General features: G+C 34.9%; 1 protein-coding gene and 1 non-coding gene across 4 annotated transcripts in view; both read right to left on the bottom strand.

The window, feature by feature from the left end:
- Positions 1–1,924: 1,924 nt before the first annotated feature.
- Positions 1,925–24,022, bottom strand: part of XIAP (X-linked inhibitor of apoptosis) — a 35,130-nt gene continuing 13,032 nt past the window's right edge. For all 3 annotated transcript variants that reach the window (XM_032475941.1, XM_032475940.1, XM_006193884.3), the window contains exons 2-7: positions 19,002–19,910; positions 17,811–17,910; positions 16,221–16,299; positions 15,485–15,527; positions 10,891–11,091; positions 1,925–6,413 (exon numbers count right to left, since the gene is read on the bottom strand). In XM_032475941.1, the coding sequence (XP_032331832.1) occupies positions 6,220–6,413; positions 10,891–11,091; positions 15,485–15,527; positions 16,221–16,299; positions 17,811–17,910; positions 19,002–19,878 (1,494 nt within the window). In that variant the 5' untranslated portion in view covers positions 19,879–19,910 and the 3' untranslated portion in view covers positions 1,925–6,219. The remainder of the gene's footprint in view (positions 6,414–10,890; positions 11,092–15,484; positions 15,528–16,220; positions 16,300–17,810; positions 17,911–19,001; positions 19,911–24,022) is intronic.
- Positions 21,792–21,863, bottom strand: TRNAA-AGC. The gene has a single exon. It is a non-coding gene; the product is annotated as a tRNA-Ala (tRNA).

The raw sequence follows: 24,022 nt of genomic DNA on the forward strand, positions 1-24,022 counted from the left end.
GCATTTTATGTCTTCGCATTTTGGTAGCAAGAGAAAATACAAGTCTGGATCGTCAATGAGTTATCAGAAGAAAGGTGAGGACGACAGCCATCTGCAGAGTGACATCAATTTGATTTACAGGTTTCAGCCATTTAGTTATTTCTGGATTCAGACCCCATACCATATTCCAGTGGTTTTTCAAACTTTAGCCTGCATCAGAACCACCTAGAGGGGTTGTTAAAACACAGATTGCTGGGTTACATCCCAGGGTTTCTGATTCAGTAGGTTTGAGTTGAGACCCAATAATTTGCATTTCTAACAAATTTCCATGTGATGCAGATGTTACTGATCCTCAGATCACACTTTGAGAACCACTAGGTATCCATACACCATGCAGTTAGCGAACCAACTCTTATTTAATTTTTTAAAACTGAAGTATAGTTGACTTACAGTATTATATTAGTTTCAGGTGTACAACAATGTGATTCAATGTTTGTATAGCTTTTACTCCAATTAGTTACTACAGAATAATGGCTATATTTGTGTTGTACAATATATCCTTGTTGCTTATCCATTTTATACATAGTAGTTTGCATTTATCAATCCCTTACCCCTATATTGCCGCCCCCCTCCACTGGTAACCACTAGTTTGTTCTCCACACCTGTGAGTCTGTTTCTGTTTTGTTGTATACATTTGTTAATTTTTTAGATTCCACATATGATATCATATAGTATTTATCTCTCTGACTTATTTCACTAAGCATAACACTCTCTAAATCCATCCACGTTGTTGCAAATTAGCCTACTAAGTACATTTATTCTACAATCTATAAGCAAACTACAAGTGAAACAGTGAGAACATTGTTTAAAAATATTTTTAAATGATAATGTCAGTTTTGAGGGGATTTATTTCCCTTAATCTTCAAATAGGGAGGAAGAGGGAATAAAGTTGATTTTAAGTCTTGTTCAGATGTCCATTAAAATTTAGCAGTGATACTGGTGAGTTAAAAATTCACAATTTATATAAAAAATGTTCTAATCTAGTATAGGTACATAACAAGGCAATTTTACAGGAGAAATAACGTCTAGGATTTGCTCTAGAATATATCAGTGAAAAAAGAAAAAGAGGGGGTGTCCTAGATCAAACAGGATTGGCAATGTTATTTGTTGAAGCTGAATGATGAGTACCATGGGGCTCATTATACTTTCCTTTCTACTTTTATGTAAGTTTGAAAATTTCTGTAAGAGAAAGCTTTGAAAATTCACATCTTCATCAATATTCATTGAAAGTGTAGTTGACATGTAAGAAATGTGGATTGCATTTAAGACAAAGTCTTATGGTATATCTCAGATAACATTGATAATAGTCAAGGATTCAATAATCAATCACTATACAGACTAGGCCTGAAACAGAACTCTCAATTTAGGAACCTCCACTGTGGGCAGGAAGGGGTAGGGGAAATAGCCACTTGAAACACCGATTTCTACATTTCTCTCTCCCTTTAATGATCCTTTATTCTCTCACTTTTTATCCCACCAGATTTGCTTGCAGCTTCTGAAACTCTCTAGGAAACTACCTCTACAGACTCACAAAAATCCTTCTCTCCTGTCTGCCTCAAAGGGGCAGTGGCTTTTTAAATCTCTGGCTTGTTCAAGCCTTGTTATGCTGACTTTACTGTCTCTTGAGTCAACCAGGCCAATCTTTGTGGGGGAGGTGGGTTCATATTTTTAAATATGTTAAAAACTAACTTTTCATGCACGTATAGAATTCTATAAATTCATGTGAAAATGGGTGTCTTTTTTTTTTTTTAAACATGACATGACTTGATGTGTACCTTAATGCCTGGCCCAGTGGCATAGAATATATTTAGGAGGTTACATTTTAGTATTTTTAAGAGGTCTATTTTATTTTTTTCTGAGAAGGTGAAACAAATACAAAGTAATATCATTTTAAAGAATAGTATTTTATTGAATAAGCTTTATTCACAGAAAAATAAGCTTTAATCTATGATGACTGCCAGATTATACAGTAGAAAGCTATTTTCTTAGTTTTCCATACTGATGGAAAGGTTTCTACTAAACGAAAAAAGTCATAAAATTATATTCACAAATATAGTACTCTATCTCAAACATTTCACTTGATTATTCACAACACTAATACAACGACAAGAATCAGTCATTCTGTCAGGTTAGATAAAGTATAACAGTAATGAAAAAAATGCAAAATCTAAAAGATTAAAGTCTTTGTTACATCAAATCAAAAATGCAAATTTGGTACTAAGTATAGACAGAATGACAAAATATACTTATATAGTAATTTTAAATGTTCCATTAATGATACACAGTAAGAATGTAGTAAATGCCAAAAAACTATACGCATATCTGCAAACTTTAGACTTCAAAATAGAATCTTACCACCCAAACATTAATGTAGTATTGTACAATTTGAACCTATATGTATTTAAGATTGTCCTATTGTATTAGTTATAAAGTGTCATTTAATATGTAGTGAAGATTATGGTACAGAAGAAAGCATAGTTGAAAAAATAAACATTTGAGGCCTCCCAGGAGAGGAAGCTTGAAGTTTCTCACCTTTAAACTATTTCCCAGTCTGGGCTACCACTAATTAGCTATACAGCTTTGAACAAATCATTTCATCTTTGAGCCTCAGTTGCCTCATCTGTAAAACACGCGGGATGAATGAGATACCTCTCTAAGGTCACTTCTAGCTCTGACACTCTATGATTCTATTATGCTGCAAATGAAATTCACATTGTGCTAAGTGTGTAAGAGTCAAATTGAAACTGATTGTGAAGGTGGGAATAAGCCAACTGTTTTTATTAGGAAAGCTCAACCAAACTTGGTAAGAATAATTTTTTCAAGTTTTTAAAAAAGGAACTTAAATATTTTTAAGGACTTGACCTACTTGTTTAGTGTAATTTGCATCTTAAGTTATGAGAAACTCCGTAAAACATAAGAGTTACTGAAAGAGTTATTATCTAAGTTTTAGCCCAAATTTCCAGAGTCAAGGCAAACCCATGGAGGGTAAAAGAGTATTAGGAAGGGAATTAACATTTATAGCAGGTATCTTACATATATGGACTCCTTGAACTCTTATAACTTTGTAAGACAGGTACTATTCTTATTTCACAGATGAAATGGCTATATCTTTTTCCTTTTTTAAAAAGCAGTTTTGGCTAAAAATAACTATCTATCAGATACTCCCTCCCATTTTCTTATTTCTCCAATGGAAATGATATACAATCTATCCCATTTCTCCCACCCCTCCACCCTTTCCCCCCATATTCAACATCCAGGTAATCAGGAAATAAAACAATGACTTGGGTCTAAAGGGTACAATACGTGCAACTAATGCTGTGGTGGTAGTCTCCATTCAGAGAGTTCAAAATACCAATTTTAACCACTAAAATGAAAACAAGAGAAAAACTACCAACATTTAAATAACATAACAATAAAAACAACAAAAGATCGTAACACACAGGGCCAAATCACATTATATACATTTGCTACACCCCTTCTACCTGATCTTAGCTCCTAACCAAAGGGGGAAAAACAAAAACAAAAATCTAGCAGGAAAGGCAATACAAAGCCATGAATTAATAAACTACAGTTTATAAACACTAAACCCATTTCTCAAAAATTAAGACTTTTGATCAGCATACTAGATTACTACAAATAAAGAAATTATTATAGAACAACTTGACTCTTCACATGTTTAAAATGCTGTAAAATAGGTGGTACCTTTGAAATCTTAGAGGAACTTTATACAGAAAAGGAATGTCTACATGTAGATACTGAAAACTATTTTGGGAAGGGGAGGCAGAGATTTGGATCTGGCTGTATTTTCGACCTTCCAAGTGATTATTCTTTGCACAATTAGATGGGAAGGATCCAGTGCTTTTTCGAGTGTGAACACAGACAAACATTGGTAAGTCTTTAAAAATCTGATTAGAAGTTGGAGTGCTGAGTGATTTAAGAACCTGAAGCAACAGCACTTCTAAACAATTCTTAAAATAAACTTGTTAGCCACATCAGCTTCATGCATTAAATTTCACAACTCATGGGGAGAAAAAAGATCTTGCTTAATTCTAAACATACAAAGCTTTAAAAGAGTTGTAATGAACTGAAGCTCCTAGAATGGGCAAAGCCTTTTGTTAAAACAATTCAGTCCTCGGCCAAAAACTCAACTGAACTAACTACCTGACTTGGAGCTGACGTGTCCTGGAAAACAGTTTAAAAACTTTAACACTTTTCTCCCCTTGTAATTTAAGGTTAAACTTAAAGCTTAGACTATACATGTAGAATTTACCTTAATGAATATATAACTAAACCTAAATGGAAGAAAGTGCAAAGGTAAAGAACTGAGGATTTATATAATAAAATAAAAACAGGGCAGTCATTATTTGAAAATTTTCTCATTTAAGTTTGCAATGCTTTAAATGAATATCAAAGTAGTAACCAACAGAGGTTAAGAGAACATAACAATACTCTTTCCCTTAGAAAACACAACAAAAATATAATTTTTAAGTTTCACTCTCAACAAAATGCCTCACTCACCTCTACAATAGGTCATTGTGAGAATATTTGCCTGGGTGTTCTACGAAGCATTTTTAAACTTTCATTTTTTATCTATATGATTCTTATTCAAGTTTTTTTCTCTTTAATATTCAAACAACTGTTCTTTTCTTGTTAGTATTTTATAATTTCCAAGAGGTTTTTAAGGATCTTGAGAGAACATTTATTTCAGAAGTATCTATTACTATTACTAGACAAGAAAACAAAACAATTTAGGTAAAGACTTGACATTTTGTCCTATATACATCTTAATCATCTTAACAGCAAAAACTTACATGAAACTTTAAGATACAAGATGATACGAGAATCTCAACGTGGAAAGCTGTCACTATAACTACGAGCAGTGTACAAACATGCTTCTACTTTTACCTACATAAGCTGACAGATGTTTAAAATACTGGGTTAACAAAGATCTTTTAGTAAAGTGACTTAGGCAGGCTTAAACTAGCAAGGATTAAGGATGAATCCTTACTAATTAATTGGAAGATCTGAGACATATTTTATATTTCATTTTACAAAATCAGGAATATTTATTTTGAAACAAGAGAAGACATGGTCTACCTGTCAGAAAACTACCACTCAGAGATATTTTTCATCCACAAAGCAGGAAAAACATATAAACATTTAAATTTCACATTGGCACCAAAAAGGTTAACTGCCCTGCCTTCTTGGATTAGAAAAACTAAAGCTGAGCAATAAGTAGTTTTGCAGGCGTTTGAACATGCCTAAGCCTTTAAATCAGTAACATACTTTCTAAAAATTCTGATTACAAAAGTAATACATACTTATAAAAAACTCAAACAGAACAAAATGAAAAAAGTAGAAACCAAAAGGCCCCTGTAAAGCCCCAGTGGGACCCATCCCCCCACCCCCTCAAAAGAAACCACATTTAACAGTTTGGTGCCTATCTTTCCAAATCTTTTGTTCTATACATATATAAAACACACATACACACACACCTTCATTTGGCTCATTCTATACATAGTGTTTTGCCACTTGGATTTTACACTTAATATACCTTTGATATCTTTCCTTGTCAGTACATGTAGGCTAGATCGTATTTTATCATTAAATACCCTTTTAATAATGGCAAAATCATTTTTTAAAATCATCCACCCAAGTACATGTGCATAACTCTAAAAGAAATGGACAGAATCCTAATACACAAAGACAAACATCCAAAAATAATCTCTATCTTTCCAGCAGTGTGGAACAGTTCATTCCTTTTTCACACAAAACAAATTATATGATTGGGGAGATTAACTCTAATCCCCACATTTACACAGAATGCTCCATTTGTTAAGCCTATCTGAAAAGAATGAAAAAGTCGGTTGATTAATTCACTTACATTTAGAAAACTAAGTCAGTGTACTACAAATACACATTGTGATCAGTTACAATATGTTGCTTCTTAGTCTAGGGTTTCAATTAAGTAACAGTGGAAAAAATAGGACAAGTAATACAGCTAAAATCATGAAAAATCCAGAAATTCAAATTTTAAATTGCCAACTATAACACTGCAGTTTACATTTTTTTCTACTTGGTAGCAAATGCTAATGGAATTCAAGGCTGATTTCTTAAAGTTGGTTCACATCACACATTCAATCAGGGTAATAAGAACATAACACACCTACTGTAGTTAGATTAAGACATAAAAATTTTTTGCTTGAAAGTAATGACTGTGTAGCACATGGGACATTTGTCAACTGCTTCAGCACATTGTTTACAAGTGACCAGATGTCCACAAGGAATAAAAACTACAGCAATATTTCTATCCATACAGATTTTGCAAAGCTTCTCCTCTTGCAGGAGCCTTAGCTGCTCTTCAGCACTAATTTCTGTACAAAGAGAAAAAAAAAAGTGGTAATTTTAGACTTTTTTAGTTGTTTAAATTCATTAAACATTGTGAACCCCTACTAAGTGCCAGACACTAATCAAGTGTTGAGAGATAGGATGACTCACACATGGCATCTGCCCTTAGGCAGCTCGCATGCCAGTGGGAGAGGACATGAGGTGAGGCTACGGAAGTAAGCACACAGTACAAAGTGATGAGTGCTATAATGAAGTTACGTACTAAGTGCCCTTGGACAAGATGAGAGAACAAGTTCTTCTGTTCAGACTAGTTGGGGAAGGCTCCACAGGTTGGTGGCTACTGGGTGGGGGGGAGGGGGGAAATGCAAGAGTGACATTTAAAACATGGCCAACAATTTGCTAAGCAGAGAAGCAAGGGTTAGGTAAAAGTAGCACCATATGGAAAAGGCATGGCTTATCCCAGACACAGAGGAATGGATTTGAGTGACTGACCCCACATGAGGGATGAGGAAGAAAGAGAAAATCAAGTCGATTTCAAGATTTCTACCATCGGTGACAAGGGGATAATGATGCCAATAAGAAATATTAAAAGAAGTACAGGTTTGAGATTTTCAAGATATTTTTGAGGTGTTTGCAGGGAATCCACATAAAAATGTTCAGCAGGCCGTTGAAGAGTCAAGTCTTGAGGTCAGGAGAAGACAGTGCTAAAGATAGAGATTTTGGTGTCATCAATATACAGGTGGCACTGAAGCACTTGTTTAATTCAGCCTTCCTCAAACTAAGTTTTATGAAATGTTAACAAATATGCCACAAAAATGCGCTTCACGGTCAAATAAAATTATAATGACAACAATATCAACAATAGCAGCAGTTAACAGGAATAAAGCATTTACTACCATATGCTGGGCACTATTCCAAATGTATTACATATTTTAACAATCTTTGTAATCATTGTATACCTGTAGTTTCCAAATTTAGCCTCACATGAGAATCACTTGGGGCATTTTTTTAAAACAATAGACTCCTAGGCCTGAAACACTGAATCTAAAATTTCTGGGGCTGAGCCCACTGTCATTTGGGAAGCATGGCTATCAAGCTCAGGGCAGTAAAACACAGTGTTATGTCCTCTCTGAGAAATTCATAATGCATTTCCCTGTTTAACTACAGAGCTCCTTTTTGACAGCACCTCTTTTAACATCCCAGAGAACACTATTCTGAAAACAAGTTTGGGAAACAGTGGTTTAATTTTATTCAAAAAATAACTTACTGAATACTTAGCTAGGTTCTATGTACTAGAGATAGAACAATTAACAAATACACAGACCCTGGGCTCCCAGTTGTTCCTAGACAAGTAAGGAACACAAGTAGATGATAAATTATAATACAGTGTGATGATAAAGGTAATTACAATGTGTTATGAAGGACACAGGAAGGGTGTGTGTGTGTGTGCACACACACATTAAAGGGAAGGCCTCCTAGAAAAAATATACCTAAACTGGGTCCTAAAGAATGAGCAGCAGTAAACTAGGACAGGGAGAAGGCCTTGAGGGGAAGGAGCAGCGGAAGAAGAGGGTTCTGGTAAGAGGAAATGGCATAAGCAGGCTCCAAGGGGAGAGACAGAACTGGGCCTGCAAGTGCACAGGTAAGGCATGGGAAAGAATCTGAGAGGGAAAAAGCATGAGATGAGGGTATAGAAGGTTAGCAGGAGGCTTATCAGGAAAGATTTGGCAACCCATGTAAAGGAGATTGGACTTGACACTGAGGGTCCTGGGAGCCAGGGAAGGGTTTTAGCCTGGAAAGAGATATGATCAGATTTGTGCTCTAACCTTTAGAGTAACTATAGGATTCTACAACCTTCCTTAAGGCACCTTTCTCCTTCCACTTCCTACAAGGCCCTCTTCTATCTAGCTCAGGAGGTTCCGGGCACATAGCAATAAAGGCAATAGTTACATAATTGTTTATGTTATTTGCTAATATTTTTACATTATTTTATACCACTTCTAGAATAAACTGATGATATTCATGTTCCTATTACAGGACATCCATATGGAAAGACAGACTGATAAGGAATGTGTATGGGGGGCAGTAATAGCTCAGTGGCAGAATGCATACTTAGCACGCATGAGGTCCTGGGTTCAATCCCCAGTATCTTCATCAAAAAATAATAAAATAAATAAAATTTATTTTAAAATGTATGTGGGTAATTTGATTTTTATATTATATACTGTAATATACACAATGAGGATTAAAATAAATGAAGTAAAAGGCTTTATATCATACTATGCTATTTTTAAAAAGAAAGAAAAATACTGATTTGGTACTATCTTTAGAAGACTAGGGCATTCTCTGTCACAAGCAAATAGGATAAAAGCTAGTATCGAATCTAGGATCTCTGAGTGAGTAACAATAACACTGTAGTTTTTCTAACAACTTCCATCTGCTTTATTTCAATTAGGCCCACCCTCTATTTTGTACAAAATTAAGAGATTCCTAGTGCCAGTCTTTCCTCATCAGCTTTTGGGAAGAGAAACAAACAGCAGCCCTTGCATGAGAAGATAGCCTGGATCAATTATCTGCTTTTCAATTTTGTGAGACCAAGGAGAGGTCAACTGATGAATTCCAACCCATGCTCCTGAGAGCTGCCATCCGCTTAGGCCCTCTTTCCCACACCACCCTGGCTTGTAGTCTCAGTGATAATAAGAACTCCCCTACCAATTCCTGTTGGACAGAGAGCAAACAACCCCAATGCACTCTGTCCCTTGTTCACTTCCTACTGCAATCCACTAAATCCTTCAGTTGCAAACACATTCAGGTATAAATCTAACACCTTACTGTCAAACTTAATTAAGCCTGAGTTGTAGTTAAGATGCAGGGCGAAATGACACAATCACTTGCACTTCCATTGCAGTAGAAAGATGACGAATTAAATGGTTTATTTACCATCACTAAGACAAGTAGAATTTTTATAGGTTTTAAATAAATGCATCCTTAGGAAAAGAGTAGTATGTTTTCTGCTGAAACTTTTACATCAACTAATGTAATCTTAAAAATCATTAATGTAACAATGTTTTACGACTTATGTAATTATCTGAATAATGTTTCAAAAGCATCTGAAATAACTTAAAGATCAAAATTTTTAATTTTTTAATATAAAAAAATAAGTAAACTTTTAGGTTCATTAGCACTAGAATTCTCATCTTTTGGGAGAGGTGGTCAAAAGCTTAGAGAATAATGATTATAATAAAGTACCCAAAAATGTATTCATTTTAAAACCTTTTCTTTAACCTTCAGTGTTGCTGGCAAGTTCTAAAGTAGCTGTCATCCTTAAAGGAGGAATTGGAATTTTTTATCTCTTTTTTCCCCTAAAAGGAATTTATATACTTTTATATTATTTAATACACTTTCTATATATGATTCACAGTATTAAGATGTCATTCATTCAAGGCTCTATTTAGCAATATGACCCTTTTATATATTTATATCATATAAAAAGTTACAGAACACTCTAAATCCAAACAGTTCCAACTACAAAACTTAGAGTCTACACACAATGACAAAGTTTGCCTTTGTTGTTCTTTATCTAAAATAGAGAAATAAACTCACACTTCTAAAATTAATGGATCAGTAGATCCTACTTGGATCCTGATTAGAACAAATCAACTGTAAAAACATTTTAAGACAATGAGGAAAATTAAAACCAACTGAATTTCAGACGGTATTACGGAATTATTGTTAATTTTGTTAAGTGTGATAATAGTATGTTGTGGACTAAATGTCTATGTCTCCTCAAAATTCATATGTTCAAGCCCTAACACCCAATGCAATGTGTACTTGGAGGTAGGGCTTTTGGGAGGTAACTAGGTTTAGATGAGGTCCTAAGGATGGGACCCACGATAGGATCAGTGTCCTTATAAGAAGAGGAAGAGAAAGCAGAGTGCTTTCTCTCTTGGCCATGTGAGGACAGAGAGGGAAGGAAGCCATTTGCAAGCCTGGAAGAGCATCCTGACCAGGAACCAAATCTGCCTGCACGTTGACCTTGTACTTCCCAGCCTCCAGAACCATGAGAAACAAATCTCTGCTGTTCAAGCCACCCAGTCTATGGTATTCTGTTATAACAATCTGAGTAGATTAACACACAGTATTGAAGTTATGTTAAAAAAAGTTCTTATCTGTTAGATGTTTCAGTCTTCAAAGGTAAATGATAGATGAGGTGTCTAGGATTTACTTTGAAATACTACAGCAAAAAAAAAAGTTGGGGGAAGAAATGAAACAAGATTGGAAGAGTGATGATAATTATTGATGCTGGTTGATAGGTACATAAGGGTTCATTATACTGTTCTCTTCACTTTTGAGTATGTTTGACATTTTTCATAACAGAAAGTTATGAAAAAACATTTAACCTATGAGAGGAGGGAAATGAATGGGCCACAAGGTCATATAAGATAATATTCATAATGAAGTGTCAATAGGTGTTTCTTGCTTTTTAAAAACAGGCATGCGTACCTTTCTGTAGTGAAGTCTGACTTGATTCATCTTGTGTGTTGTCTTTCTGAGCACTCACTAGATCTGCAACCAGAACCTCAAGTGATTTATAGTTGCTCCCAGATGTCTGAATTTTTTCTTCCATTATTTTCTTAATGTCCTTGAAATTGAATCCCATTCGTACAGCTTCTTGTACCATAGGATTCTGGAATATGGTATCATCTGAAATGAAAATGGGTGAGGAAAAAGAACACAGTTTAAATACTTATGTTCATTAGCACAACTCAACAACAAAGTATACTTAAAAGAAAAATTTAAGCAGAAAGTAAAAAAACAAAAACAAACCAGCAAACCAAAGATGCTTTGGGAAGAGGATTTTGATTTAGGCACTGAATCTTATAATAATTGAAAATGCAATGAGCATGTATTTTGTATCACTATGAATTGAGAATAGGTGCTTTAAAGACTATGATGAAACAGTGAAAGATAAGGTAAAACAGGTAAAAAAAGGGTTAAGTGCTTCAAAAATCTGAACATTTTTCAAATCAGCTGTGCTTATGAACAACTAACATAAGTTACTTAAAGGGTGAATGTCTTTACTGAGTCACCAGCAATTATTTTGAAAATTGGGAAATTTTCATGGGAAATAGAGAGAAGTCTCAGTCTGTGACCTTGAATCTACCAGTTTCCTATCTCTCAGACTTAGTTTCTGCAGCTGAGGAGGGTGGACTACATAAGGCAAGAAAGCAAATAGAATACATCTATCCAAATTCATCAAATTGTACATCTGAAACATGTATAGTTTACTATATAGAAATTATACCACAATAAAATTGTTTTAAAAAAGGAAGCAGATAGAAACTATCTTTAATGTACTCAAAGTAGGAATACAGATTGTGTAGGATATGCTAAAAGAGGAGACGTCTATCCTGAGTCATCAATTCCACTCTTGGGTATTAAAAATGAGTACAAACATCAACCAAACACATACACAAGAATATTCATAACAGCGTTATTTATAACAGCCCCAAAGTGGAAACAACTCAAATGTCCATCATCAGGTTAATGGATTAGTAAATTGTGATATATTCAAATACTACACAGCAAGAAAGAAGAATGAACTACTGCCACAGACAACATATGAAGCTTGTAGCTATGATGAGCAAAACATCATCATAATGATTAACCAAAGACAAAAGAGTACATACTGCATGATTACATTTTTAAGATGTTCAAATCTAATCCATGGTATTAGAAGTCAGAATATAACTTGGGGGTGGATATTGATTTTAGGAGGGGGCCTGAAGGAGCTTCCTGGGGTGGTAAAAATTTTCTGTATCTTGATCTGGGTGATGGTTACACCATATATACATTAAAATTCATTGAGTTGAATACTTAAGAGCAGTGCACTTCGGGCACTTTATTGTATGTATACATCATTAAACGGTTTTTAAAAGAGAAGGCTGGAAAGAAAGACATTCAGGGGTTTGATTATAAAGAACATTATATGGTAAGCAACTAATGATATTTTCTAAGTAGAAAAGTAATTCAAAATTTGTGTTTGATAAAGAAAAATTCTATCAGGATGTTATAATGTAGATAAAAGACTTGTTGGGAGACTACTACAATAGTCTAGATGAGAAATAAGGGCAGGAACTATGGTAGAACCAGTGGATTTTAGATAATATTAAAAAGGTGGAAATCATCAAATCTGGTAATTAATTAAATGTAGAGGGATTAAGGAATGCAAAGAGCTTAAAATGACTCAAATCACCAGGTGACTTTGTGAATTGTGGTACTATTAATCAGTATGGGGGAAAAAGAACAGGACTGAATTCAGTCTGAACGGTTTTTAGAGATACTGAATTTGAGCTGCTTTTGAGATTTCTAGGTGGAGATGTTCAGATGTCTGCTGGATATCATTCTTTCCTGGTTCTATTAACTCTAATTGTTTCTTTTCTTTTCTTTTTTTTTTTTTTAATAGTTTGCTTTGCTGGCTCCTCTGCCCACCTGATTAGACTTTGGTGGGTCCCTTCCATTTCGTCACTGACCTTTTTTTTTACCATTTCTCTTGACACTCCCCTCCTCCTATCACAATTTTAACCTCATTTATGAGTTCCAGGTTTTAATATCCACCTACATGGATATTCTGCAGGTATCTCAAGCTCAACTTGCTTGAACCAAAAGCAGGGACAACAGGATAGTCACATGAGAAAGAATGAAATGAACTCCTACCTCACACCATATACGAAAATAAACTCAAAATTGATCAAAGACTTGAATGTAAGAGCTAAAACCATAAAACTCATAGAAGAAAACAGGTGGCTTTGACTTAGGCAATGATTTCTTAGATATGATATCAAAAGCATAAGCAACAAAAAAATAGACAAGTTGGACTTCATCAAAATTAAAAACTAACATGCTTCAAAGGACATCAACAAGAAAGTGAAAAGACAACCTAGAGAATAGGAGAATATTTGTAAATCATACACTTGACAAGGGACTTATATGTATAAAGAACTAAAATATATAAAAAATTATTACAACTCCATAGTAAAAAGACAAGTAGCCCAACTTAAAAATGGGCAAAGGAGAGGAACAGAAATTTCTCCAAAGAAGATACACAACTGGCCCATAAACACATGAAAAAATGCCCAAAATGATTAGCTATTAGGGAAATACAAATCAAAACCACAATGAGATACAACTTCACAACCACTAGGATGGCTGTAATAAGAAGACAGACAACAAATGTCAACAAGAATGTGGAAAAACAAACTGGAATCCTCATACACTGTTGGTGGGAATGTAAAATGGTGCAGCCACCTTAGAAAACGGTCTGGCAGCTTATCAAAAGGTTAAACATAGAGTTACCACATGGCCCAGCAATTCCATCCCTAAATATATACTCAAGAAAATTAAAAACATATGCCCACACAAAAACTTCTACACAAACATTCATTGCAGCATCAGCATCCTTCATAATAGTCAGAGAGTGGAAATAACCCAAATGTCCACTGACTGATGAATGGATAAACAAAATGTGGTATTATCCATAAAAAGGAATATTTTTCCACTACAAAAAAGAGTGAAGTAGTCATATATAATAAAGGTTGAACATACAAGAGTAGATGAACCTTGAGGCCACATATTATGATTCTATTTATATGATATGTCCAGAATAGGCAAATCCATAGGAATAGAAGTAGATTAGTGGTTGTTTGGGAGTGGGGAGGGCTGCAATGGGGAGTGACTGCTAATGGGTATGAGATTTCTTTTTTGGGGTTATGATAATATTCTGCAGTTAAACAGTAGCGATGGTTGCATAACCTTGTGAGTATACCAAATACTACTAAAGTATATACTTTATAAGGGTGACATTTTTGCTATATAAATTGTACCTCAATATAAGAGCACTAATCCTAAATCAGAGAAAGAGTCTCATTAGTCATAAAAAGAATAGTATGCATTGTAAGAATGATTATTATCAAGAAATGTTACAGAATCTCTGTTTCTGGATAATTTCAAAAATATAGGCTGGAATAAGTGATGTCTTAAACTGTATCATTTATGTACATTACAAAACCTTTATCAAATAATTATCATAGTGGCTCTCCTTCTCAAGCATATTTATGAATATAGCATTCTCTTGCCTTGTATTCCTTAAGATATGAAATAGATGATGCTATGAGTACAGGGAATGGGGGAATCAGCAGACATATTCTAAATTAAACTTTACTATTTTTGAAACATGATGCCTAAGTTGAGAATGAGATCTGTAGTGTGATGTAGGATTCAGAAGATCTTATTTACAGTCCTAGCTCCACTAATGCTCTGTAATGTAACTGTGGGCAGGTCATTGAACCTCTATTTCTTCATCTGAAAAGTGGGATAATAATATATTCTCTGCTTAACATATCTTTCTCTGCACACTTTTTTAGTTTTTAAAGATGTCTATGATGAGGAAAAATAACTTGTGATAAAAACCTCTATCTCTCAGGGGTGAGAGGTATTGCTCAATGATTGGGTGCATGCTTGCACAAGGTCCTGGGTTCAATCCCCAGCACCTACATTAACAACAACAAAAAACCCACCTCTAACTCTCTAAGGTATTAGGAGGTAAACAAACCAAACCCTCTGTGAAGAAGCTGGGGAAGGGAAAAAGGCATGGTAGATAAGGAAGCAGGTAGGTTATGGCTGATCATGGTGATGGCACATTAGTAGAGCATGGAATTCAAGACTGGCTAACTAAAGGAACCCCAGAGACAAAAATACACTTTACTCTTCCTTTTGTGATTTTAACAGAAATGACAGTGGACAGCCTATAGCTGCTCCTTTCAAACTTGGAAACTAACTGTCCAACTTCTGAATGAATGTTCCTAACATAAAAATATCCAACTTATATTTATAGGCACTTCATTCTTTTTTTTGAAAGTAAAAATCACATTTAATCAGCCAACAAAGTAATGACATTTGTTGCAGTTTTTTACAGTTAGTTCAGTTCTAGGCACTTCATTAATTCTTAAATTTATAGCAATCTCATGTCAAATATACCTTGAAAGAATCAGTTTATCTTTCCACCTTATAAATAACAACCATTAATAAGTATATTTACCAATTCTTTTAGTTAATGATGGTGTTTTTTCAGCAGTTCTCATCTAAAATAGAAATGTGAATTATAAGTTAGAATTCTTTTTGTTAGAAGGCAATTACCTCAATTTGAAAAGTTACATTAATTATGAACTTATAAATTGACTTTATTCCAATTCAACATGAATATTACAAAAGGCACAGCCTGATGAAGCTAGAAGGAAGTTAAAAGATCATCTAACCCAATCCATTCAACTTTACAGACAAGAAGCTGAGGCTAAGTGAGATTAAACAACTTGATCAAGGCAATACAGTTCATGGCAGGGCCATAATGGCAACTCCTGTCTCCTATTCTAGTCCAGTGCTCTTCCCATACAGTACTGATGCCTTGGGCACCCCAGGCCACACTATCAATTTAGACACATTTTTGAGATTTTAAATATTATCTGTGAAAAGTTAAAAACTATTTATGACTACAAAACACATTATACAAGTCTCATTTCAGAAGGCTGAGGGATTTAAGTATTTTAGTTCTTCAAGCCCATTTTCGCCTACAATGATATTTAAATTAGTTCATCCTGATACCCTTTCCACAAATTTGCTTCAGGTTAAGAACAACAAGAACTCTTTGAGATCTCCCCTTTAAAGCTCATCATGTATTATTAATTTAAAATACTATACTGTGAATTTTACACCAAGAAATCATTGCAAAATGAATTATATAATATTTGAAAATATATATTCTACAATATGTGACTTACCAGAGACTCCTCAACTGAATGAGTTAAATGAATATTGTTTATATATTCTTCTCCCTTCTGTTCTAACAGATATTTACACCTAAACAATTAAAAGAAGGTTAAACTTTAGTAGCTCATAAATTAGTAAAGTATAAGTAAAGATGTAATCTCCATCATCTTAATTCCAGTAACTCACTTTTTGGTATTTCTAAGGAGCCACAAAATAAATGTTACTCAAGTCCCTCTCCAATTATCATTTTAAGGTTAAAAAAAATTTCCCTTTGTTATGCTACTATGCTAATGTTAGTAAAGCAAAAGAATATCTAATGAGAACTTTCAACTTTTAAGCAAGGTATTAAGTTAGCACCTTGACATTAAAAAAAAAAGTTTTAAATAATTAATCTTAACGAGTTTTATTTAGAAATTAACCAATTGTACACCGTTTTTTGCTTTTGTTTTGGAGCAGAGAAAGCTTTATTTTGAGGGCCAAGCAAGGAGAATGGGTAGCTAGTGCTCAAAAGACCTGAACTCGCTGATGGTTTTATAGGCAACATTTGAAGTGAGGGCTGCAGGGTGTGTGACTTTCTTCTGATTGCTTGGTGGTGAGGTACCAGTGTTGTTGGAGAATAGGTTCTCGCCTCATGCAGGAAAGAATTCAAGAGCAAAGCACAGTAAAGCGAAAGCAAGTTTATTTAGAGAGATACACACTCCATAGGCAGAGTGGGGTCCGTCTCACTCAGAAGGGAAAACAGCTTAGGGTATACAAACTCCATAGGCAGAATGTGGGCCATCTCATAAAGGTGAGAGGGAGAGAGACCAAGAGGTGTGGGAGTGCTAAGTTTAAAGTTAAAGTAGATACACACTCCATAGACAGAGCGCAGGCCATCTCAGAGGGCAGGAAAGAGTGACCAACCAATTGTACAATTTTAAGGAATTCTTTAGGTTTTCAGTCTTTCCTTTTACGGCTGTTTAAGGTTAAAATTTATTTTCAAGTGATCGTTCTGAAGTTTTATGTTGTACTATTTTGTATGCCAAAAATTCACATCACTTATATATGTATGTACTTTATTTTAAAGAGGCAAGATGGCAGAGACATTTAGAATATGTCACCATTCTAAGACATCACTGACTATAGGCAGTATGATTATATATGTACCACCATTGCCAATTATGACCCACACCAGATGTTTCCTGATTTCAGAGATCTGAAAATGTGAACAATTGTGTGTTTCACAATCAGTGAGACACAGTAATGTTTGCTAGGGGGTGTGATGAGTTCTTAAGGAATCTCCTTGGCAACATAGGCTCTTTTGTGCCCATAATTGAAGAGCCTACTTATAACAAAAGCACACATTCCTAATTTGGTGTTTAGAAATGGAATCATCTGAATGTCATAGATATGATAAGTAATGAATGTTTTGGTCACCAGAGAAGGCTTAGGTGTTTTAAAATAAATATATATACAAAGTAGGTGACCCTGTTTTTATAAACCTGGTGCGAATTTCAAGCCACTGGTGAAGGCAAAAATAGTTGAGGTGAAAAGTTATTCAAATCTTCCCACTGCATACAGTCCAACCCGCCTGTCACTGAATGAACATTTAAATACCTTACCCTGGATACCACTTAGCATGCTGTTCCCAAGGGTCTTCACTGGGCTTCCAATCAGTTAGCCCTCCTCCACAATGAAAGCACTTTACTTTATCACCTTCACCTAAGAAAACACAGAAGTAAAAATACATGTATTTGTGCAGTTACAAGCTTACACAAAAATATCCTTTTAAACACTATAAAAGTAAGCATTTCTAAATTACATGAAAATCTCATAGCTTAAAAGAAGATACATGAACTCATATATAAGTAACAGATAAGATCATTTAAGGAGTAAATACACACTAAATTCACTGATTCAATTTGAGGTATTTTACAGAAGACAAAAAGAAAGTTGTCCAATTTTTATACGAAAAATTACAATTGTTTTAACATATGTCATTTGGGGCCATCAATACTACATTTACTTTTACAAACTGTGAACTTAAACAATAAAGTTCAGTATAATGAAATTTCAAGATAAGTTTCTCTAAAGTTATAGCTACAAGACATTAAACAAACCTTCAAGATTGCTATATGATACTAAGTAAAATATTGAAATAACCAATATTTGTATTTTGGCACTATTCAATATTAAAGTAAACAGGTCAGATACATAATGGTATAATTTCTCTGAGTATTCCTGGAAGCCATCACAATAATGGCCCTTCCTTCCCTACTGATATGTCTACAGTAGTTCGTTTGAGAAGTGCTCATTTTAAGCAGTAAGGCATGATATGGAGCAGCTTTCAAATATACAGTCTCTGTACAAAAGGCAAATACTGATTTTAACATCAGCCAAAGGAAACTCTCTAATGTTAACTCTTCTTATAGGGTTATTGTGAGGCGTCAAGAAAATGCATGCAATATACATATTGAGCACATATCGTAGGTGCACAATAAATTATAATTAGTATTAATATCAGACCCATTCTTTGATCAGGGATATCTATCATCTTTTGCATGTCATCCTTCTCCAAAAAACAATTCCATGAAGATAAATATAATTCATAATATGGTAGTCTTTTACACATAAATTCAGTGGTTATAGTACAGATTCAACATTAGCATTTACAGAATAGTAACATAAATAATCATGTCAGCCTACACCTAAATATTTACCACTTCAGAGGGCAAATGGCATCTATTTACTTTTTAGGAGACCTGAGATAATTGGAAAGATATTTATTAGCCTAGTTTTATAATAAAGTTTACCTAAAGCATAAAATCCAGCTCTTGCAAGCTGCTCCTTGTTAACTGAGTATATCCACGTCCCAAACGTAATGATCCGTGCTTCATAATCTGCCATGGCTGGATTTCTTGGAGGATTTGTTGAATTTGGGAAATTCCTATCAGAACTCACGGCATCAGATTCACTTCGAAAATTAACATTCCGGCCCAAAACAAAGAAGCAATTAGGAAAGTGTCGCCTGTGTTCTGACCATGCACGATCACAAGGTTCCCAATTTTTCAGTTTCCCACCACAACAAAAGCACTGCACTTGATCATCAATACCTGTGTAGTAGAGTCCAGCCCTAGCTAACTCTCTTGGGGTTAAGTGGGCATAGTCTGGCCAGTTCTGAAATGACTTTAATCTAGCTTCTTCACTACACATGGCAGGGTTCCTTGGGTATATGGTGTCTGATAAATCTACAACCTGTCCAGTTCTCAAAAGATAGTCTGCATGAGTCTCTGATGGCCGGTCCAAAACAAAATGACTTCTGTTTCCCAGATAGTTTTCAGCTTTATATTGACCATTTTGGACACCAGGATTTGTAGGTTGCGCAGCATTATTTTCAAAATAAAAGCCATTGATAAATCTGCAATTTGGGGATACTTTCCTGTGTCTTCCAACTGCTGAGTCTCCATATTGCCATCTATCTACTGCTGCATGACAACTAAAGCACCGCACGGTGTCTCCTTCACCAGTATACAGAAAACCAGCTCGTGCTAGCGTTGATGCTGAAACAGGACTACTACTTGGAAAATTAGCAAAAGTTTTTAATCTATTAAACTCTTCTACAAATTCTTCATCCTTATTGATGTCTGCAGGTACACAAGTTTTAGATCCTTCAAAACTGTTAAAAGTCATCTTCTCTTGAAAATAGGACTTGTCCACTTTTTCTAAAACGAGAACATTACATTAGGAAATCCAAAATGTGAAACACAGGCAATATACTTTTGATTAGGAGCTAACAAATTACCCACCAACGACATAAAAGTAATTGTACAATCTCTAAGAAACATGCTAATTCTAAATACTAGAATTCTACATTACCACATGTTTCAAGTCATAAAGTAAAAACTAGCATTTTTGTTTTCTCTTTTAGGGGAAAGTAATATTTAAGCAGATAGAACTATTCATTTTAAGTGCTTTTTTTACATAAATTTGAAGATGTGATACAGAATATGTTAAAATTATTAACCACGTAAAATCATTAATTAGGAAAAATACAAAAGAAGCATAAAATATGCAGATTCTTAAAGTCTATGATAATTGTTGTAATGAATCATTGTATAGTCAAAGCATCAAAGTTCAGTTTTTATAAAAGGAATGTTAATGAATTAATTTTTAATTTTTTTTATTGCTTAGCAAAAGGTAAGTTTTATTCACAATATTGGTTCCAATGTGTTCTTTAAGAGTATCAAATGTTTATGATTTTCACGCATACATAGTCCATTTTTTGTTGGTATCGGATCAGTTCAGATGTATCTAATACTGCCCTCTAGAGGGTAGCTCGAGAAAAATACTAAGTGCGTGTAGACCTTAACTGCAGTTATTTTTGCTATCAACTTCCCAGGGTCAAGGAACAATCTATTCACATGGGAGAGAAGTACTATTGCAGCCTCATTAGAGCTGCCAAATTGCAGCTGTGTAATATTTAACCCAGATAAAATACTAAAAGGAACTGGCTGGGTTATGAGAAGAGTGGCCAGATAATTTATCCTCCAAACTGGATTCTTTTGAAAGTGAAAAGTGATGCTACTATAATAATTACACTGGGGCAAGAGGCGCAAATCAGGGTTGCTCCAGGCAAACCTGGCTCTCCAGAATCTCGCACTGTTCCTGACACTGCTCAGTATAAGCTTGTCAAACGTAAAATAAGAGAACGGTCATAATGACATTATCTCTATTCATATGTGTATTAACTGATTTCTTGGGAAGAACTAACAGCTTTCTTGGCATTATGTTGGCACAGTATGTCTTGGAACATCATCTTTCTTGGAGTTAATGTTCAACATAAGGCTTCTGTCTTGCAGGCTGTCAAAGAACTTCAGTCTTTACTGAACTTGTCAATTTATAATGGTATTAATTCATATACACCTCAAGAGCTGAGTTATATCTACATACAGTAATTTTTAGAAGACAGTCCTCATGACTTCTGGTTACTGTTTTCCAGATGTCTGAAAACATTCCAATACTAGCTTCAAGACTCTTCATTGAATCAGCATAAGCTAGATGACAAAAATCAAGATTCAAAGAAACCAAGGCTGGCTGATACGCTAATCAGATAAAATTTAATAGAGATATGTGTAAAGTCTTACATTCTGACTTTAAAAATCTGTTGTACAACTAAAGGAAGATGGAATCTTGGTTCAGAAAGAAGTTGTATAAAGGGAAACCTCCAGATTAAAATCTTGGGATTTTAGTTAATTACAAATTCATCATGAGCCAACATGACATGGCTGCTAAAAAATTTGAAGCAACTTCAGTCTGTATTAATGTCCAGAGGTGAAACATCCAGATTCAATTCAGCTACATATTGAATATTATTTTTAGTTCTGAACACATTTTAGAAGGGACATTAACAAAGGGTAATGTCCGCAGAGAGCATCAGGATGAGGAATAGTTGGAAGAGATGAGGATATTTATCTCAAAGGGAAAAGACAATTGTGGGGAAAGAGGTGGAATAACTACCTTTGTTAAACATTTTTTTTATAACTTTATTTTTATTTATTTTTTGGGGGGGTAATTAGGCTTATTTATTTTAATTTACTTTTTATTGGAGATACTGGGGATTGAACCCAGGACCTCATGCATGCTAGGCATGTGCTCTACCACTGAGCTATACCCTCCTCCCATTAAACATTTTTTTAAATGGAGGTACTGGGGATTGAACCCAGGACCTCGTCGTGCATGCTAAACACATGCTCTACCCTGAGCTAAACCGTCCCCCAATTAGAATAACTACCTTTATATAACTAAAAGGCTGTCATGTAGAAAAGGGATCCAAATTCTGTTTAGCTTGAGGGAAGAATTACAGTCAATGAATATAATTACAGCCAGTAGATTTTAACCCAATACAAGGATGAAAAGTTACAACAATCAATATCAGTATAAAATGGATTGGGTTGACTTGGAGATTACGACTTTGGCATGGACTAGGAGGCAGAATTAAACATTCTAAGTCTATAATTATTGTGAAGAATTAATGCTCAATATAGTCTAAACCATATGAATGTTACCTTCTCTGAGGTGGTTAAGTGTTGTTTCTTAGGTCAGTCAAAAAGGAAGTATAAAATCAACAAACTATTTTCATTTTAACAATAGTGAACATTCTGTGTGGTTCAAGTAGTCACCCCATTTCAGATAATATCAGATAAAGCTGCAGCATTCAACAATAGCAAGAGAATCTGTATTTGAAGCTTTCAAGTAGAGACCTCATCTTCCCAGGGGTTATTTCCATGCTAATAGTTTAGATTTCACTGTTTTGAAAAGCAGGTTATTTATTCAGAAGCACTCAACTGAACACTACTTACACATTATCAGAGTGTGAGATTTTGCAAAAGGGTGAGAAAACTGAATTACCAGAGGTTAGCAGTGAAAGGGAGAAAGAATGACTGACAAAATACAGAAACCTTGGGATTGGAGGAAAGCACCAAATGAAATGGATGGGAGATAATTTAAAAAAAAAAAAGAATTTAAGTGAAATAAAGGTGGTGAAAATGATATTTAGAAAGTAAGTATATGTGGAGCACAGGAACTGTGAATACAGAGGAAAATGGGGTATGGATTTAGGAGAAGGATTATAAAAAGGCTTTGGATGTGAAAAGGTTTCAGTGCAGTAAAGTATGCTGAGATAATTTAAGGCTTCTTTGTGAAAGCATATTCAGACTTTGTACTGGGTAAGCCAAAATGTAAGAAGGTACAGAGAGAATGATGCCCAAAAAAGCTTTGACATAAAGGGGCTAGGCAGTCAGGAATCTTGAGGGAACAGTGGTTGGGAAAAAAAATGTCACTATGAAAGCCAACAATGACATAAAAAGAATCAGCAAGCAGTGGTACACGTTTATAGAGGGGTGTGGAAGATTTCAAGATGGTGAGATGATGTGTTTAAAATATACAGATACATACACACACTATATATATACACACCCACACAACACAGACACACACATACAGCCTAGTCAACTGGGTAAAGATAGCCATGGGCATGTGCCAAGGAGAGGAGACTAACTGCTAATCTAGTAATAATGTGGGAATATGGGGGATTGGAAGGGAGAGAAAAACACACAGAAAACCCACCTACTTAGTATCTGTACACAAGTTTCTATTTCCCTAAGGTTTTTATTAATAAAGTTGCCAAATACACAGAACAAAGCTTATTTTAAAGGGGAAAAGAATATAAAGTAGGATGTACATCACACTGCCACTGCGTGAAAACATGTACTTGTGGACAAGACTTGGAAGGTAATTTTTAATAAATTGGTAAAATATTAAGGTAGCAGGATTACAAGTGGTCTTTTTTTCCAAAATGTCTTTAATAATGTTTTCACTTAAAGTCTCTCAGGTTGGCACCACTGGCCTGGATCAGGAGTCCAGTCGTTGGGAGGCAGCCGAGAGCAAAGATGTGAATGGGCTAGTTGCCCCCTCCTCCTCGACCACCGGAGCTCTGCAGCCACCAAAGCAGAGGGAGGGAGGACGGAGTTGTATCTCTACCTGCCACACAAGACAGGCCACCCCGGCTGCCCTGTGGAGCTCAGGAGTGAAACTCAAGTCACCTCTGCAGGTGCATTTGGTGAGTTTCGAGCTTCTGGGCATCTTGGAGGAAAACAGTAGATTTGGCATTCATTTCAACAGTTTTCGATAGAAAGAGCAAAACTTGGACATTTTGAAGAGTTTTATGGATTACTGAAACATGTTCATAAGATACCTAATGTTAACATTTTATTAGACTATGCAGACATCCAGGAAGACTTACTGTCTATAAATAATGATGATAATTGTCACAAAG

This window comes from Camelus ferus, chromosome X (assembly GCF_009834535.1).
Source record: "Camelus ferus isolate YT-003-E chromosome X, BCGSAC_Cfer_1.0, whole genome shotgun sequence".
NCBI lineage: Eukaryota > Metazoa > Chordata > Mammalia > Artiodactyla > Camelidae > Camelus > Camelus ferus.